The 18600-nt window shown below is 37.8% G+C and overlaps 1 protein-coding gene across 1 annotated transcript in view; it reads right to left on the minus strand.

Moving 5' to 3' along the window:
* Positions 1-3104: 3104 nt before the first annotated feature.
* ACER3 (alkaline ceramidase 3) overlaps positions 3105-18600 on the minus strand; it is a 179979-nt gene continuing 164483 nt past the window's right edge. The window contains exons 8-11 of the mRNA XM_082660808.1: positions 13129-13230; positions 10936-11040; positions 6049-6094; positions 3105-5532 (exon numbers count right to left, since the gene is read on the minus strand). Coding sequence (XP_082516934.1) covers positions 5479-5532; positions 6049-6094; positions 10936-11040; positions 13129-13230 — 307 coding nt within the window. The 3' untranslated portion in view covers positions 3105-5478. The remainder of the gene's footprint in view (positions 5533-6048; positions 6095-10935; positions 11041-13128; positions 13231-18600) is intronic.

The following is an 18600-nucleotide window of genomic DNA, read 5'->3' on the forward strand; positions in this document are numbered from 1 at the left end:
TTTCTCTTAAGCTATCTAGCACTTACAGCAATTTAGTAGATCATATCTTTGTAAACAAAAATGAAGCATTTATCTTTTCTCCCTGTCTGAACCCTCCAAAATTTGGAAAAACTCTTATTGAATACTTATTTCCATGGCAATATAGTTATTTGAACAAGTTCAATAAGAATTTGTTCTCCCTGTTAACAGGACACAACTGGAAACACTGATTATATTACCAAGGCTTTGACTGCAATGTCATATTTGAGGATGATGTGCATAGATATGACCAGTTTTAAGGAATTAATAAGGCTGACTTTAAGGAGCCAGTGCTTACAAAGCCCTCCTGGAAAGCTGCCTAGTGCCTGGGTTACAGGGGTCCCAGCCTTACGGGTGAGTTAGGAAGGCCACTTCCTGGCAGGACCAGAAAGCTTAAGATATTTTGGGGACCTGGAGAAGGAGGGATTCATCCAAATGTGAAGGCATGCACGGGAAGTCTGATGGCAAGTTCTCAGCTTGGCTTCCTAGACTCGAGGAATTTAAAAGTCCCATCTGGGATTCCTAATAAAAGTTCAAAAGGCCTGTGTCATCAATTACTATTTTCATTGCACTTATATAAACAATCAGGCCAAGTTTGATGAGACTAGACTCGTTTTGCAAACAAAAACCGTCTTACCTTGATTACCTTTTACAAAACTAGGGTGATTATAAAGACAAATTTTATGTTTCAATGGAAAGGTATAATATACCCATGTGGATTATCAGATTCTAGTCCTGTTCATTCTCCTTGAGCTATTTTCACCTCTTTGTAAGCTGGATCCTGCCATCTTGCGCATTTTGTCACTAATTAACATTTCCAATTTTCTACCATCCTTCTGACTTGGCATTACTAAGAACTAAAACTGCCCTTTTCCTGAAGCCCTGCAAACTGAAGCTGGATGTAACTTTAAGGGATTTACCACCACTACAGTTTGGGCCACTCAGGAAGTTCACCAGAACATGGTCCTTTGAGCTCTGGGAAATAACCACGTGTGTGAGACTGCCACTACTATCCTGACTCCACTGCTTAAATAAAGATGCCTTAAGACCAACATCTAGAAATCCTTTGGATTGACTGCCCTCTGTACTCAAAAACTGAGTCTATATAATCTGCTCCAACTATTAATTTTTGCTTTTCCTTTTGTTTCTCCATACATCTATGCCTTCCTTCCCTTTGCAGATCTCTTCTCTCCTAACTTCTAACCTGAATCTTCTCTCTACAGCCACCAACTTGGCTTCTGGTCTGTGAAACTTCTTGGAAAGTTTTAGACAGGGGAAATAAAAGGGTCCAGAATACACCGCTGGGGCATAAAAAACATTTCGAGCTGAATGCATTTGAGAATCAACAGATGCAGGAAGAGGCTTTTTTCCTGAATTCCCTTTATCTGACTAAAAGCAGAACCTCCCTAAAGGACTCAACTGTCAATTCCTCTCCTGGGAGTTTCAGTGCCACATCTAAAAAGACACTGTCATAGAACTATCTTTTCTCCTACCTATTCTCCTAAGGGCCCATTTATCTTTCCTAAAAGTCATTTGTTTTCCCCTAAGTGCCCTTTCTTGCTGTCCCCTTCTCTTATTAAGATGGTATATAAGCTGTAAATTCTGCCTTAAGTTACATTTTTCTCTGAACTTCCATTTACATATGTAAATAAAAATCTGCCCTTTCTCTTGCTAATCTGTCCTTTGTCAGTTTATTTCACAGGCCTCAACAACTGAATCTAAGAGGGTAGAGGAGAGGCTTCCCCCGCAACTGGAGAAACCGTTAAGTACAGTGGCACGCTCCCATAAACCTCAGGAACACTGGCAGCTTTTCGCCAGCCAGCAACTCCAATTAGACATAAAAGTTTCCTTATTCTTAAAGGAAGTGCAGGAGTTTAAAAAACAGCACTGAAATTTTCCATTCAGACGGGTCCTGACGGTTGCTTTTTTTCACTTACTGTCCCCTGCACAACGGATACTTAGCCAAATTTCAGTCATTACTTCCAAATGTTTACAGCATGGTGAGTGTAATTTTAGACATTGAAAAATAAGACAAAGTGATCAAACTAATTATATTATGGTATTGATATGATGCACAATGTAAGACAGAGGTAGATCTGCATATTGCCACTTAGTTGCAAATTCCAATTAGAACTGGTTCTCTTTGAAACATCAGTTTTACATAAACACTTATCCAATAGCACATCATAAACCACAGGGCTAGAATAATTTTTTTCTGTCATGTAAATGTGGAATTGAGAGCTAAAACTGTTAAACTTAGCAACAGATGATTTTTTTCAAGAGCAAAGTAATATGCAACCCATAGGACTCATAAGAAACCCTTGAACTAAATTATTAGTCACCTCTAGGGACATTGGCTAAATTCTGAGGGTGTTGGCATTAAAACAGAACTTAATTTTTTTCAGGCATTTAAAGATTTTCATGCATCGTGTACCTGAAGTTTTTGGTCTCTTGATTTTCTTTGACTCACACCTCTTCCTCTCCTTTGTATATGAAAAACCCTCTTGGTGTAAGGAAAGCCCAGTCCTGGAAATTTTGCACTGAGGTTAAACCAAAATATTTGAGCTAATTCTAAACCAAATACCACTATTTGGGGGTCTTATTTGTGGATTATTCAAAAACAAATGTTTCTGCTGTTCATCATTAATTTATATAATATCACAAGGATAAAAGAGATCACTTCAGGAGTGGCAATGTTTCATGAAAGCACCAAGGTGTGAAGGGGTAGGCAGGTAGAGTGACCAATCAGATGAACACAACCACCTTTCACCTAGTTTTTCCTTAAAAAGAGTCAAACTGCTTTCAATTTTCTGGAGTGAAAATGGCAGCATAGGTAGTATAATAAAATGTGCAAGCTAACTGCTTCTTTCACATCCTCATAAAGTACTAATGTTTTCTAGAATACAATTTGCTGTAGGGCTCAGAGATGAGCACCTTTCACATCAGTTGATATGCACACAAGCCACTATCTGCTCAAAAGGAAACAGGTCCTTTTGTACACTCTAGTTAACAGCGACTCTCTCAAGAAAATAAAGTGTGTGTGTGTGGGAACGGTAATAACCCAACCCTGTAATAATACAACCCAGAGTCCTAGAAAGGAAAAAAATTAAGCCATATTGAAATAAAGACAATTTAGCAATATCCTAAAGGTCCCCAGCATTTCCACAATACTTGACATGGCACAGATACAGTCTTGAGTGTGCTAATACTTAGGTTGCTAAAAAGGGAGCCATGTGTGAGACAAAAACTAACTTGGAAAATTAAAGAGCCTGGATTTAGTCTCTGCTTTCTGCTCAACCCTTCTAAAACTTCTTTGCTGAGCAGTTTCATGCCGTTTGTTTTTACAACAGAAACAAAGGTCTTTGAAGACTTGGCCACAGTGTTACGAGTCTCTAAGGTGCTGGACAGCTTTATTCAATAAGAAACTACAGGTGGCAGTGGCTGAACTGCTCATTCAACAAACTGCTCTAAAGGGCCCCAGTGTCAGGGCATGCTCTCTGTACCCTTAATCCGGCCTTAATACTGCAAAACCTTAGCCTCACAGCGTTTAGCATTGTTAGGAAGGATGTACCTTTGTTTTTATACAGATTCTTTGTACAGAAATACTTCTTAGTGAAAAGTACAAAAACGACAATGGTGTGAAACAAATGAACTCATTAAAAATTGTTAGATGACTGACAGCCTACGTAGTTGCACACGAATGTAGCCAGACTCCAGAATCTTGTGGCAAAATAAAGAACAGTCTTACAGGCTTGTGTTGGAACTGTTTAGTTTATATTTTCCTAAGGCACAACCAAAGTTCTTTTAGATTTATATTTTGGCAAGTGTTTTTCTTGCTGGAGGATCATAAAAGCAGGTGGAAAGTATCTGCCTAATGGCATGTTGGCATGCTAAAGTAAGGAAAAGAGTACCTGGACTAAAACTAAGGCCAGCAAGTGAAGAAAAACAACAAAATCTGTATTTGTTTTAAATTTGTACCAAGGCTTCTTACTGAATACTAGAAAAACAACAGAAGTGTCTTATACCTTTGCTTAAGAAAAAAGTGACTTTCCTTTGGAAGCCGTAGCTCAGAATTTAGTCTGGGGTAATGACACCATGTAGTAAAAACAATCTGGATTTTATAATAATGTATAAGCAGGGAAAAGTTGTAAAAATGCTAAATGGTACAGAGCTACAAATATGGTGATATATGAGCAAAGGGGTCAAATCAGGTTTTTATTCCAGGCAGGTGTTATGTTTGTGAAGAGTGATTCAATTTGTTATACATTCAAATCCACATTAGAACTAGCTGCCTTACAATGAGATTTCACTGCCATGTCTTAGCACTTTAATTTTTGGTAGTTCTGTTACAAGTTCAAGTAAGTTAGAGCTGTTTTCAACCCTTATATTACTTTCCTTCAACAAAATGAAGGAGCAGGTATTCTAATAAGCTTTATGTACATAAGATCCTGATCATTTTAGCTCTAGTTCACCCAACACATTTCCCTGGGCATAACCATGGCCTCTCTGAAAACTGGAAAATATTGCATAATTTTAAAAGTCAGAGTATAACGACATTTACTGGTAACTTCAAATGAGTTATTCTAGGAGGATGAAATATGTTTGCCCACCAATCATGTTTGCCTAGCCATAAAAAGTGACAACTTAAAGATCTGCAAAGATCAAAGGAAATGGAGCAACCACCTTTAACTGGGTGGAGGTGGAACATTCTACAGGTGTCCTGGTGGCCTTCATAAAGGTTACAAGATGACCCACCCACCCTGCCGGGCTGTGACCACAAACGACATCCCAGAGCCCACCGCAAATCTGGAATGTGACAAGTATAGAACCCAGTGGCAGGTCTGAGCTTGCTTATAACACTCGGACCAGCACAGAGGCAGACAATGAAGAACTACCAGAATCCCACAGATAGTTCTTTTTTCTTTCTTTTTTTTTTACCTTGGGAAACCATCCATGAGGTTACTATGACAAAAATATAAATCAAGGCTGAAATAGCTAAGTGCTGCCTCATAGCTGGCCATCTGGATATGGGGTTTTGCCAGTCCTTAGCTGACTGTTTTCATTATTTAATCAAATATTAAGAAAAGTTTAATTCACATGCAAGCCTTGTCAAAAGAGAGAAAAAGGTTAATTTCCTATGATCAGCACAAACTGTTAACCTGTTAAGAAAAGCCCAATATTTCCAGCATTCGAGTATATACATACACATCATGTCTGTTTCTTTTGAAACATCTTAGAGTGACGGTGAGGAGGAGGAAGACAAATGAGATAAAGACACAAGCTAAACATCCAACAAGCCCCATTCCTCATTCTCTGTATGGCTGGCAGCATTAGTCAGAAAGTCACTCCTTTGCTGCGATGGTCATGATATATTTGAACGTGTAGATCTCTAAAGATTTCCTTAATCATTTGACCCGGCCTATGGTACGTGCTATTTCGTTTTACTGGTGAAATAATTCATCACTGCTTCCTGAGAGGCTCAAACAGGATCACTGGCCAGATTCCGAAGAGAAACTGTTTGGAAACAAGTTAGGACAAAATGAAAGAAGATAAAATTGTTCCATGTTATCCTTGAAAAAGGATGAAAAAGAACCCATGGGCTATGACTACAGTGGTTTGCTAGTGGTTGTCCTGGTATTAATAACCTGAGCAGAGCATATTCTTTGTAGGTCTACACCAGATCCCAGAAACTATTTTTATTTAATTTATTTAAATATATTAAGCATCTACTTTGTCAAGCATAGAGCTGGGCATTTAAATCATCTCAGATCTTTAAAATAACTCTACAATGTAGCTATTAACAGCTCCATTTTACTACTGAAGAAACTAAGGCTTAAAGAAAAGAGACTTGCCCAAGGTCATAGAGCAGTAAGTGGAAGACTTAAGATCCAAGAGCATCTCGTCCCATAGCCTGTACTCTCTCTCTGCTACATCTCCACCCCACCCCCTTCTTCCACCTCCATCCCATCCTCCCATTACCTCCGTCCTCCACACACACACACACACACACACCCTAGGAAGTGGACTTACCTTCACCTTTGGCCTGTATCTCAGGTAAAGTGTTCTTGTATATAAACTGAAAGAAAAGGGGAGTGGGGAAAGCTTTTCAGACAAATTTTTTAAAAATTCAAGTATAGTTGATTTACAATTCTGTGTTAGTTTCAGGTGTACAGCAAAGTGATTCAGATAGATATATATAGATATATAGATATATAGATATTCTTTTTCAGATTCTTTTCCATTATAGGTTATTATAAGATATTGAATATAGTTCCCTGTGCTATATAGTAGATCCTTGTTGTTCATCTATTTTATTTATAGTAGTGTGTATCTGTTAATCCCAAACTCCTAATTTATCCCTCCCTCCCCACCCCCTTTCCCCTTTGGGAACCATAAGTTTGTTTTCTATGTCTGTGAGTCTATTTCTGTTTTGTAAATAAGTTCAGACAAGTTTTTAAATTCACGCAAACTGGCTTACTGACAAATTTAACCACAGTGCCTCTGTATATACAAAGAAAAAGCAACACTGACAAATAAACTTTGTTCATTTAGCAACCGTTTTTTGAGGACCTACTCTGTGCAGAACAGTTGGCAAGATCCTAAGGAAGACAGAAATGATCAACTCTCAGATTGTAACCTCAGGATGTTTGTAGTTTAGTAGGGAGCATTCTGCTCATGCTTGATGTGATTCATGTCATGATTGCCAGTTTCATCTCTGAAGATATATGGTAGTAAGAATTAAGGTAGTGTATTCCTAGAATATTTTAGAAACGGTTATACCAGCTCTATCAGGATTACAATACAGGTATGAAATAACCAGGAAGGTATCACTTCTTCAGAGAATCCTTTAAAATGAGTCACCTCTAAAGATGAGATCAGATTCTGGGCGTCCCTGGTGGCACAGTGGTTAAGAATCTGCCTGCCAATGCAGGGGACGCGGGGTCAAGCCCTGGTCCGGGAAGAACCCACATGCCGCGGAGCAACTAAGCCCATGCGCCACAACTACTGAGCCTGCACTCTAGAGCCTGCAAGCCACAACTACTGAAGCCTGCGCACCTAGAGCCTGTGCTCTGCAACAAGAGAAGCCACTGCAATGAGAAGCCTGTGCACCACAACGAACAGTAGCCCCCGCTCGCCGCAACTAGAGAAAGCCCGTGTGCAGCAATGAAGACCCAATGCAGCCAAAAATAAATAAATAAATTTATTTAAAAAAAATAAAGATGAGATCAGATTCTAATATATCAGTCCGTACAGCAAAAATAAAGTTAAATTTATCTCTGAAAAATTTATTAAACTGTCCATAACTTAACAGCATACATAGTTTATATATAGTACACGATTTAACTGTATTTGAATAGTAATATACAGTATAAGTACGTATGCAAAACATAACTTTATAGCATGAAAAATTTTCTCCTTTAAATAAGAGAATGAAAAAGAGCACGTATGTTTGAATTTGAGTAACTTAGTGTGGCTATGATGCCATTCTAATGTACCCAAAACTGGAACTGTAAAGAGAAGCATCATATATTATGAATACTTTACTGTCTTAGAATATAATCTTACTCTGACAATTTTTCAGATGTTAATCTCTAAAAGAAAGTTGCCATGTTTTCTCTTCTCTTTAGTGAAGAGTCCTGGACTGGGGCAGAGAAGCCCTGGGTTCCAACCCTTGCTGTCACCTCCACCGTTCCCAACTATTTGTTAAGTACCTACAGCATGGGGGCAAGCACTGGACCCAGAGCTTTATACACACTTCATTCTTAAACTACCGTACTAGGTAGGTATTATTATTCCTGTTTTGCATATGAGAAAGTCTCAAAAAAGGTCAAATATTTCATTCAAGGTGCTACAGCTAGTAAATGCTAGAAGCAGGATTTGAGTTCAGGTGCTGTCTAATCATTATCCAATATATTCTACTCCAACTAGCCAGTGACCTTGAGTGTCACTTCTCTCTGGGCCCCAGTTTCCTTCACCATCAAATTAAGAAGTTATATTAGTTGATTTCTAAGGTCTTGATTGGTCTGGGTAGACAGAAAACTCTGGGCTCAAATCCAGGCAATAACACTAAGATCATGTGTGAGGCACCTGACTTCTCTGAGCCTGTCTTTCCTCAAGTGTAAAACAGGACCATCGTGAGTATTAAAGGAATAATATATATCAAGCCCAGATGAGGCTATGAGCTGAAAATTCAAACTTTTTATTGTGGAAAATTTCAAACATAAACAAAAGTACCTATCATATAAAGTTGTTAAAAATACCTCCTTATCTTCCTTATATTTGCAGCATCTGTGGTGATGTTTCTTGCTACATTTCTGATACTGGTTATTTATGCTTTTCCCCTTTTCTCTTTTAGTCTCACCGGATGGGTCAGCTGTTAAGTTAATCTATCTCAGCTCCAAATCCACTCTTCTATATTCCATCCTATTTGTGATGAAGGAGATGAGACTACAAACTACATTCCTGTCTTGCCAGATGCTCCCTAAGAGGCTCTGCTAATTAGGGCATTTGAGAGAGACTGAAAAGCTGGAGGAGAAAGAAAGGACTTTTCATTTTTGTTTCATTTTTATGAGGGCCACTGGCTTGTGGTTCTTGTGAAGAGCATCCTAACAACACTCCATCACTGTGGCAGCAACAGTTTTTTCCTGTAGCAGCAGTACCATTATTTTAATACATTTATTTATTTTTGGCTGCATTGGGTCTTTGCTGCTGCATGTGGGCTTTCTCTAGTTGTGGCAAGCGGGGGCTACTCTTCGTTGTGGTGCATGGGCTTCTCGTTGCGGTGGCTTCTCTTGTTGTGGAGCATGGGCTCTAGGCACGTGGGCTTCAGCAGTTGGGGCACGCAGGCTCAGCAGTTGTGGCTCGCGAGCTCTAGAGTGCTGGCTCAGTAGCTGTGGCGCACGGGCTTAGCTGCTCCATGGCATATGGGACCTTCCCAGACCAGGGCTTGAACCCGTGTCCCCTGCATTGACAGGTGGGTTCTTAACCACTGTGCCACCAAAGAAGCCCAGCAGTACCCTTCTTAAGAGTCCTGGGTCTCAGCCCCATGGGGACTTTCCTCTGAGCTCAGATACCAGCTCCAGCTGAACAGTGCCTCCTGTTCAGACATGAGTTTGGAGTCCCCAAATTCTTCAATACTCCTCCTGTCAAGAGATAGACTCTATGACTTTGACCAATGGAGTATTGTGAGAGTGATACAATTTGAGTTGAGACTAGGTTATAAAAGGCCCCACTGCTTCCACCTGGTTCTCTAGAGATGCTCCCTCTGAGGCAAGCCATCTGTCAGGTAAGAAGTATTCATTGCTGTATTATATTACACTGCAGTTATGTCCTTGGGACTTCGTAGAGAGTGTTAAAGTGCCAAGTTTTTAATTCTCGGGTTTGCTTTATAGTTATTTTTGTTTCTCCTTTTCTATCATTTGCCAGTTTCCCCAAGCATTTCCTCCCATAACCCTCCCTCTTAAATAGTTATTTCTAATATTCTATGGGCTGAGAATCCAAATATTCAATGCAGTAAGAAGTAGCAAAAAATAAAATAATTATACTTAGAGCCAGAGTTTAAAGAATTCTTCCATGATTAATAACCTTGAGATCTTCACAGTATGAATTCAGTGATCTTTATTTGGTTGCCCAGAAGTTCTTTTTATATCATTCTCAAGTAGTTAAATTCAGGTTGCCTAAATAAGTTGATCTCTAGACAGGTGAGATGCAAATGTTTTAAAAGGTATTCTAAAAATTTCACTAGAGTAAATTTTCACATTGGTTCAAAGGAAAATTTTCTTCCCCTTTCTATAAATATTTCGGCTCTCTCAATTCTTGAGATGAATTTGAGATTAAACATAGACTGATCCCCTGGTAAAGAGATCAATATGTACACATTCATTCATTAAATCATTTAACAATATATACTGAGTGCTTACTATGTGACAGGCATTGATTTAAACACTTGGGAGAGTAGCAGTGAATAAGATAAAGTCCTCGCTCTCAAGAAACTTACAGTCTAGTTGGGGGAGGTAAACAAGTTAACACATGACTGGTTATAAATGCTGTGAAGAAAACTAAGGCTTGGTAAGGGGAAAGAGTGATACAGACGTATTATTTGAGCAGGGTGATCAGAGAGAATTCTGATTCCATTTTTGCTATAAATGGCTGACCTCCAACAAATACTTGAATTTATTTATTTTATTTATTTTTTGGCTGTGTTGGGTCTTCATTGCTGTGTGCGGGCTTTTCTCTAGTTGAGGTGAGTGGGGGCCACTCCTCACTGCGGTGCATGGGCTTCTCCTGTTGCGGACCATGGGCTCTAGGCACGTGGTCTTCAGTAGTTGTGGCGCATGGGCTCAGTAGTTGTGGCGCACAGGCTTAGTTGCTCTGCAGCATGTGGGATCTTCCTGGACCAGGGCTTGAACCCATGACCCTTGCATTGGTAGGCAGATTCTTAACCACTGCGCCACCAGGGAAGCCCCAACAAGTTCTTTATTAGAGGAACAAGGAAAGAAAAGTGGCAACCAATTTATTTCAGGGAAGGAGACAAATTAAGTTGGGGACTTCAGATACTCGTGCTTTCCCAGTCCCCACTCGGGGGACCTGGCTGCTTTTTTCCCCATAAATTTGTTCTCTATAAACAAAGATACGATGATCAACAAGAAATTGAAATGTTTATATCCTACTTGCACTAAAAAAGGAGATGAATGATCTACTTAAAATGTAGATCATGTGCCAGAGGTCAGTTACTAGAGCTGTCACCCTTTAAAGATGAGAAAACAGCTTCAGAGAGAGTAAGCAACTCGCTTAAGATCACCCGGTGGCAGAGGCAAAGTTGGAACATAAGTTTCTGATTCCGTCTGTGACACTGTTGTATTTGAAGAGTAAAGAAAGAAACACTCCAATACTAGGCTAAAAAAGTCTATTTCCTACCTGAAAAGGATGTGAAGGTAAGAGCCAAGGCCAGTTAAAATATGCCACCATGCATGAAACTGTGTGGTAACAGCTATGATAGGTGGCACCTTCTTTCGAAAGTTCCTGTGTGGAGAGGGGGGGAAATATGCATGTCAATTATTTTTTATATTTAACAACTAATGCTGACAGTCTTAGAGCATTTTGAAATGTCATTCTCAAACACGGCAATTATTTAATTTCCTTATGTCTGCTGTAGCCTGCTGTACTGTTTTCCAAAGTGTATTATGAGGAACGGTATTCCTAGCAGAAGTTCCATGAAGAAATGACTCTTTGGTCAAAACAAATGTAGGCAACAGTACATAGGTTATTGCCCTCTTGGAGACTTGTAATGCATATTAACAAATTATAGGCTTTAAAAAGTCCTACCATAACTAAACAGGTTATCTTCATTTTTTTCAGGTAACCTGCTAATTAAGAAGGAACACTTCTTTCAGGTAATATCTTATTAACACCTTACGGAACAAGTGTTTCCTGGAAAAACACTTTGGGAAACACTGGTCAACTTAGCTGTTCATTCAAGAAACTAGACATGAGCTTTTTCTATGCCCTATGTACAACCATCATTTCAGAAGAGCACCAAACAGTCTATAAAGTCTTTTTGTATTTATAATATTATTTCACTTCGTAGTGAGTCTTTCAGGTGGCTTTACAAGCTTTGCTTTCAAGGTGAGGAACCTAAAATGCAGAGAGATTATTGAGTTGCCCCAGTCACTCAGCTAGTGGTACAGCTGAGTCTCAAATTCTAGATCTTTTGATTAAGTGTGTATCATATTAATATTCTCATTTATTAGAGGGGGGAAATTCAATGTGAAACACCAAATTATTTTCTAGATATCCCCACAAATTTTGCAGACATCTTTAAGAACCTACTTTATTTCTTAGTAGAAACAGAGGATCTCACCCAGAGGATGATGACTTACCTCTGCATTGTAAAAGCCCCAGTTGGGGTTCTGATGGATATTATGGTACTGATTCAGAACCACTCACTTAGATTTTAGTTTTTTAAGCAAGATGTATTATTTGTTTATGTGCATGTAAAGTCTACATTTCAAACATATGCAAAAGTAGGCAAAATAATAATGTACCCATTACCCAGCTTCAACAATTATAATTTATGGCCAATCTTGTATCATCTAAACTTCTCCCCTCCCATATTATTTTGAAGCAAATCCCAAATATTGTTATCATTTTACCCTAAATATTTCAGTATATACCTCTAAAAGGTTAAAACTTCTTTAAAACATAACTATAATACCATTTTCACACCTAAAAGATTAACAATAATCCCTTAACATCATTAGATATTCGATTACTGATCATAAGCTTTTTTTTTTTTTTTTAAACACTTGGTTGGTTTGAATCAAGATCCAAAAAAAAGTAATTACATTGAGTTTGGTTGATAATATCTCTTAAGTCTCTTTTAATCTTATGTTCCTCCTTCCTTTTTTGCCCCCTCTGCAATTTACTTGCTGAAGAGACTAGGTCATTCATTCTATAGATCTCCCACAGTTTGAATTTTGCTGATTGCCTTTTTGTGGTGCTATTCAATACATTCCTCTGTTGTCTATGATTATGCAAAACTATTAAGTCAGAATTTTGAGTTGGAAGGATCCACTAGCTTAACCTACTTAACAAGTTCATTTTATGGAAACTGAGGCCCAGACAGACAGTGTCTTAGGTGACAGACTAGAGTCCAGAGACCCAAGATTAAAATTCCAGTGAATATGTAATTGCTGAAAAGGTAGTAAAAAGGAATACTTGCCTTTCTTAGAAAATAACATTAAGCATATTAAAGTACAAAATTATATACACGTATTTCATATGCTTATTACAAATCATTCCCATTTCTTATTTCTTCAGTAAAGCAGATTAGGCAGATTTCAAAGCCCTAGTCAATATTTGATTAACTGTATAGTACTGCAATGCACACACAAAAAATCCCTACAGATGTTATGGAATATTCTTAGGTCCAAATTTTTACATAATTTAAACAAGCATTCCCAGAATTTAGCTTTATTGTGCTATATGTATATTTTTAATTTCAATGATGCCAAAAATTCACTTCAGTGCACTAATAATTCTATATGCCTATGAAATGGTCTGCTTAATAGATTCCAAAAATATTTTTCAGAGATTGAAAATATATCTTACCTCAGTGAATCACAAAAGATGTTATCTATGTTCCATAATAAAAATCCCAATAAAAATACACCCAAGGATGTATAACCCAGTCCTCTAAGCCATGGATAAACCCTGTGGGTAAAAAAAAAAGCAAAATGAAATTTTGTCAATTCATGTCATGACGAGAGCTTGAAGTCATCACTGTCATGACAGGAAAAGGTTTTCATAAGTATTAAAAGCAAACTTATCTATTAAATTCTCTAATACATTTGCCTATTACATTTAGCCATTAAAAGGTACTAAGAAAAAAATGTGCCACTAAGACTTTGCTAAGTGTATCAAGAGAGTAATCTGAAAGTACCCAGTAACTTTATCAGTCACTTGGAAGAGGCAGAGGGGTGGCGGAATAGAAAGAACATTAATTGAGTCATTTGCTGTGTCAGGCACTACAGTATGTTAGATACACACAATATATATACATAAACACACACACATGAATACAATCTTCAAATAAACTCTGTGAGGCAGGTATTATTCTTTTTGCTTCGCTGATGAGGGAACTGAAGCTTGGTGAGTTATCCAAAATAACAGGTATAGCTAATGTATTTTTTATAGTTTTATCCATCACCTCTAAAAGCTTAGTTTATATATATTTTTAGAATGTTATATAAATGGAATAATACAGTATGTTCTCTTTGTTATATGGCTTCTTTCATTTGGCATAATTATTCTGAAATTCATCCATGTTGTTATGTGTATCAATACTCATTTCCCTTTACTGCTGAGTAGTACGCCACTATATGGATATACCACAATTTGTTTATCTGTCCAAATGTTGGTGGACATTTGTGTTGTTTCATTTTTTCCTATGACAAATAAAACAGCTATGAACATTAATAAATAACTCTTTGTATGGACATATGCTTTCATTTCTCTTGGGTAAAAAGCTAGGAGAAGAGCTGAATTGTCTGGCAGGTAAATGTTAAACTTAAGACAGCTGAACTGTTTTACTAAGTGATTGTATCATTTTACATTCCCACCAGCAGGGTAGGAGTGTTTTTTGTTCTACATCCTCACTAACACTTGCTATGACATCAGGTTTTTTCATTTTAGTTGCCTCAGTAGGTGTATAGAGGTATCCCATTGTGGTTTTAATTTTTATTTCCCTAATGATTGCTAGTGAGTATCTTTTCATATGTTTATTTGCCAACCCTGTATCGTCTTTGATACGGTGTTTGTTGAATCTTTACCCATTAAAAAAATTGTTATTTGCCTTCTTATTATTGAGTTGCAAGAGTTCTTTATATTCTAATTGTAAGTCCTTTGTTGGACATATATTTTGCAAACATTTTCTCCAAGTCTGTGACTTGCCTTTCATTTTCTTTTCTTTTGGATTCTTAAAAAAAAGTTTTTTTTTTAAATTGAAGTATAGCTGATTTACAATGTTCTGTTACTTTCTGGTGTACAGCAAAGTGATTCAGTTATATATATATATATATATATATATATATATATATATATATATATATACTTTTTCATATTCTTTTCCATTATGGCTTTTTTTGATGTGTTAATGTAGGTTTATTTTATTGTTATTTTTTGAATTTTTTTAATACAGCAGGTTCTTATTAGTTATCTATTTTATACATATTAGTGTATATATGTCAATTCCAATCTCCCAATTCATCCCATCACTACCAACACCACCCCCATTTCCCCCCCCGGTGTCCATACATTTGTTCTCTACATCTGTGTCTCTATTTCCGTCTTGCAAACCGGTTCATCTGTACCATTTTTCTAGATTACACATATATACGTTAATATACGATATTTGTTTTTCTCATTCTGACTTACTTCACTCTGTATGATAGCCTCTAGGTCCATCCATGTCTCTACATATGACCCACTTTCATTCCTTTTTATGGCTGAGTAATATTCCATTGTATATATGTACCACATCTTCTTTATCCATTCATCTGTTGATGGGCATTTAGGTTGCTTCCATGACCTGGCTATTGTAAATAGTGATGCAATGAACATTGGGGTGCACGTGTCTTTTTGAATTATGGTTTTCTCTGGGTATATGCCCAGTAGCAGGATTGCTGGGTCATATGGTAATTCTATTTTTAGTTTTTTAAGGAACCTCCATACTGTTCTTCATAGTGGTTGTATCAACTTACATTCCCACCAACAGTGCAAGAGGGTTCCCTTTTCTCCACACCCTCTCCAGCATTTGCTGTGTGTAGACTTTCTGATGATGCCCATTCTAACTGGTGTGAGGTGATACCTCATTGTAGTTTTGATTTGCATTTCTCTAATAATTAGTGATGTTGAGCAGTTTTTCGTGTGCCTCTTGGCCATCTGTATGTCTTCTTCGGAGAAATGTCTATTTAGATCTTCTGCCCATTTTTTGATTGGGTTGTTTGCTTTATTAATATTGAGCTGCAGGCTTCCCTGGTGGCGCAGTGGTTAAGAGTCCACCTGCCAATGCAGGGGACACGGGTTCGAGCCCTGGTCCAGGAAGATCCCACATGCCGCAGACCAACTAAGCCCGTGCACCACAACTACTGAGCCTGTGCTCTAGAACCTGTGAGCCACAACTATGCCACAACTACTGAAGGCCGCACACCCAGAGCCCATGCCCTGCAACAAGAGAAACCCGTGCACAGCAACAAAGACCCAATGCAGCCAAAAATAAAAATAAATAAATAAATACATTTATTAAAAAAAATATTGAGCTGCATGAGCTGTTTATACATTTTGGCGATTAATCCTTTGTCCATTGATTTGTTTGCAAATATTTTCTCCCATTCTGAGGGTTGTCTTTTCATCTTGTTTATAGTTTCCTTTGCTGTGCAAAAGCTTTGAAGTTTCATTAGGTCCCATTTGTTTTTGTTTTTATTTCCATTGTTCTAGGAGGTGGATCAAAAAATATCTTGCTGTGATTTACGTCAAAGAGTGTTCTTTCTATGTTTTCCTCTAAGAGTTTAATAGTGTCTGGTTTTACAGTTAGGTCTTTAATCCATTTTGAGTTTATTTTTGTGTATGGTGTTAGGGAGTGTTCTAATTTCATTCTTTTACATGTAGCTGTCCAGTTTTCCCAGCACCACTTACTGAAGAGACTGTCTTTTCTCCATTGTATATTCTTGCCTCCTTTGTCATAGATTAGTTGACCATAGGTGCATGAGTTTATCTCTGGGCTTTCTATCCTGTTCCATTGATCTATATTTCTATTTTTGTGCCAGTAACATACTGTCTTGATAGCTGTAGCTTTGTAGTATAGTCTGAAGTCAGGGAGTCTGATTCCTCCAGCTCCATTTTTTTCCCTCAAGATTGCTTTGGCTACTCGGGGTCTTTTGTGTATCCATACAAATTTTAAGATTTTTTGTTCTAGTTCTGTATAAAATGCCATTGGTAATTTGATAGAGATTGCATTGATCCATTATGGTTTATTACAGGAAATTGAATATAGCTCCCTGTGCTATACAGTAGGACCTTGTTTTTTATCCATTCTATATATAATAGTTTGCATCCACTAATCCCAAACTCCCAATCCATTCCCCACCCCCACCCCCCACCCTTGGTAACCACAAGTCTGTTCTCTACATCTGTGAGTCTGTTTCTGTTCTGTAGATAAGCCTCTTTGTTGCTCTTTTTCAAAATTGTTTTGGCTCTTCTAGGTCCTTTGCAATCCATGTAAATTTCAGAAATTGTTTCTCAATTTTTACCAAAAAACCTGCAGAGATTTGGATTGTGATTGCTTTGAACCTATAGATCAATTTGGAGAGAACTGACATCTTAATAACACTGAAGTTTTCTAACCCACGAAAATGATATATCTATTTATTTAGGGCTTCGTTAATTTTGCTCAGCAAAAAACTGTTCACCACAATATACAGAGCTTGCATATATTTGTTAAATTTAATCCTTAAACATTTGATGTTTTTGATGGTACTGTAAATTGTACTTCCAAAAATTTCACTTTCCAATTGTTTGGTGCTAATACAAAGAAATACGATTTTTGAATACTGACTTGAATCTCGTGACCTTGCTGATTTCCACTTATTGCTTCTAGTAGTTTTTTGGTACCTGTTCTGTGGTATTTTCTGTACACGATCATGTCATTTGCAAACACTACGTTGGATAGGACTTCCACCAGTGTAGTGTTGAACAGAAGTGGTGACAACAGATATCCTTGTTTTATTCTTGATTTTAAAGGTAGCTTTTAAAAACATTTCATGACTAAATGTGTTAGATGCTGTAGTTTACAGGTTGAGAAAGTTTCATTCTATTGAGTTTGTAAAGGGTTTTATTTTGTTTATGTGGTTTACTTAGATCATAAATAGCAGCTGAATTTTTCAGAATGCTTTCTCTGAATCTATTGCTATCATCATGCAGTTTTTATATTCTGTTATTTTAACTATAAGTATTTGCATATAAACAAATGAAAGGGGTGATTAACTTAGAAATCATCAGGAAAGCACAAACCTGGCTGTGCATGAAAAGGACATTATTGCCACTGTTTGATGAAGGTTCTCAGAGATGAGCTTAAGAGAGTCATAGTACGCCTTCAGCTTTTCTGAGTTTATCATTGCCCCATTTGAGGGAGGCAAGAATGAGTCCCAGGAAGCACAGAGCTCAGCACAGTGAAGGCATTTGGCAGAACTGCAGTGTGGGCCAGGTGCTGAGATGTGACAGGGATATGATCAGTGGGGGTGGGATACTCTCTATTTTCTCCTTCTAAGCTTACTTACCAGGGCCAATCTTCAGCTCTCAGAAGTAGTTCAAAGCAAAATTCTTCTGTGGGGTGAAATGAATGTCTTTGGTTATCCAGGTAGCAGGGCACGTGAGAGAGAGCAAGAACTTCATCAGCACATGGTCCATGCAAGCTAAGTACAGATAAGATTCTGGGGACAGACTACCTATATATTATCAGGTCAAGAGTAGTATAATACAGAATGCCCTCAACATATCTGTGTCTGGAGTCACACTGCTTCATTCTGGACTGGCTGCCTCTCTAGTGTACTGCTATCATCTGAAAAGTCCCTTCCCTTCGCCTTCACCTTGGGAATTGCCTTCACCTCTCTCTGTGTTGGATTTCCTATGTCTTGCATCCTATGTCTTCCTCCTTTTTGGTTTTCTCTCTCATTTTGGTCAAACACATCCTTCAACAGGTTCCTGAGCAATAGTTTATGGAATATAAGTTTTTTTGAGAACTTGAATGTATGAAAATGTATTTTGTCACCATATTTTATAGACAGTTTGGCTAGGTTACTATCCTGTAATTCTGGCTTCCAGTTTTGCTTTGGTAAGTCCAAAACCATTCTGATCCCTGATCCTTTGTGTGTATATCTGCCTTCTAACTCTATAAACTCGTAAATGTCCTTGTCTATAATTCTTAAACTGGCATGGGTCTATTTCCACCCACTCTTTCATATTGAATGCAATTCATCATATGTCTGGCACTGTCTCCTCATTCTTTTTTTTTTTTTGCGGTACGCG

The sequence above is a fragment of the Grampus griseus genome, assembly GCF_964374135.1.
Source record: "Grampus griseus genome assembly, chromosome: 8".
Lineage (NCBI taxonomy): Eukaryota > Metazoa > Chordata > Mammalia > Artiodactyla > Delphinidae > Grampus > Grampus griseus.